Source organism: Austrofundulus limnaeus, unplaced genomic scaffold (assembly GCF_001266775.1).
Source record: "Austrofundulus limnaeus strain Quisiro unplaced genomic scaffold, Austrofundulus_limnaeus-1.0 Scaffold28, whole genome shotgun sequence".
NCBI lineage: Eukaryota > Metazoa > Chordata > Actinopteri > Cyprinodontiformes > Rivulidae > Austrofundulus > Austrofundulus limnaeus.
Window position 1 is genome coordinate 1,165,095 of NW_013952430.1, and position 550 is coordinate 1,165,644.

The 550-nt window shown below is 34.2% G+C and overlaps 1 protein-coding gene across 4 annotated transcripts in view; it reads right to left on the bottom strand.

The window, feature by feature from the left end:
- Positions 1–550, bottom strand: part of nt5c2a (5'-nucleotidase, cytosolic IIa) — a 26,824-nt gene that overhangs the window by 14,203 nt on the left and 12,071 nt on the right. For all 4 annotated transcript variants that reach the window (XM_014005044.1, XM_014005047.1, XM_014005046.1 and 1 more), the window contains one exon: positions 134–229. In XM_014005044.1, coding sequence (XP_013860498.1) covers positions 134–229 — 96 coding nt within the window. The remainder of the gene's footprint in view (positions 1–133; positions 230–550) is intronic.

The window sequence follows — 550 nt, forward strand, 5'->3', positions numbered from 1 at the left end:
ATATTATATTATATTATATTATATTATATTATTTCAACCTGAAGGTATTTTGTGATTTATATTCAGGTTTAATGTGACTTTAAAGAGCACAATGATGTGATATGAAGAATGAATGTAAAGGTGTGAAACTCACCCCCTCAAGAAGTTGAAGCCATGGACACACACAAGGATGTTGCCATAAGTATCAACTTTGAGCAGGTTCCCGAACATTGTGTCAAACACCAGACCTCTGAAAAAAAGTTAGCATGGGTTAGTTAAGATGACAACACTTACAAGAACAGAACCCCTTTTAACCCTCACCTCTTAAAAAAATGTCAAAGATGCCGAGTTTGCTTTTAGAGAAATGTACAAGTTTTGCTTTACATTTGCTAAAACATGGCCAGAAGTTGTTGCCAAAGATGAAATAGAAAACTTTTACATTGTAAGCATTCAAACACTGTAACAGCATGTTCAATGATAAAGGTTGGGCAGTTCTTCAAACATCAACAACTCACATGGTATGTCCGAATAAACAGGATTCAGCTGGATTTCTTGTTAAAAACTTTATTTC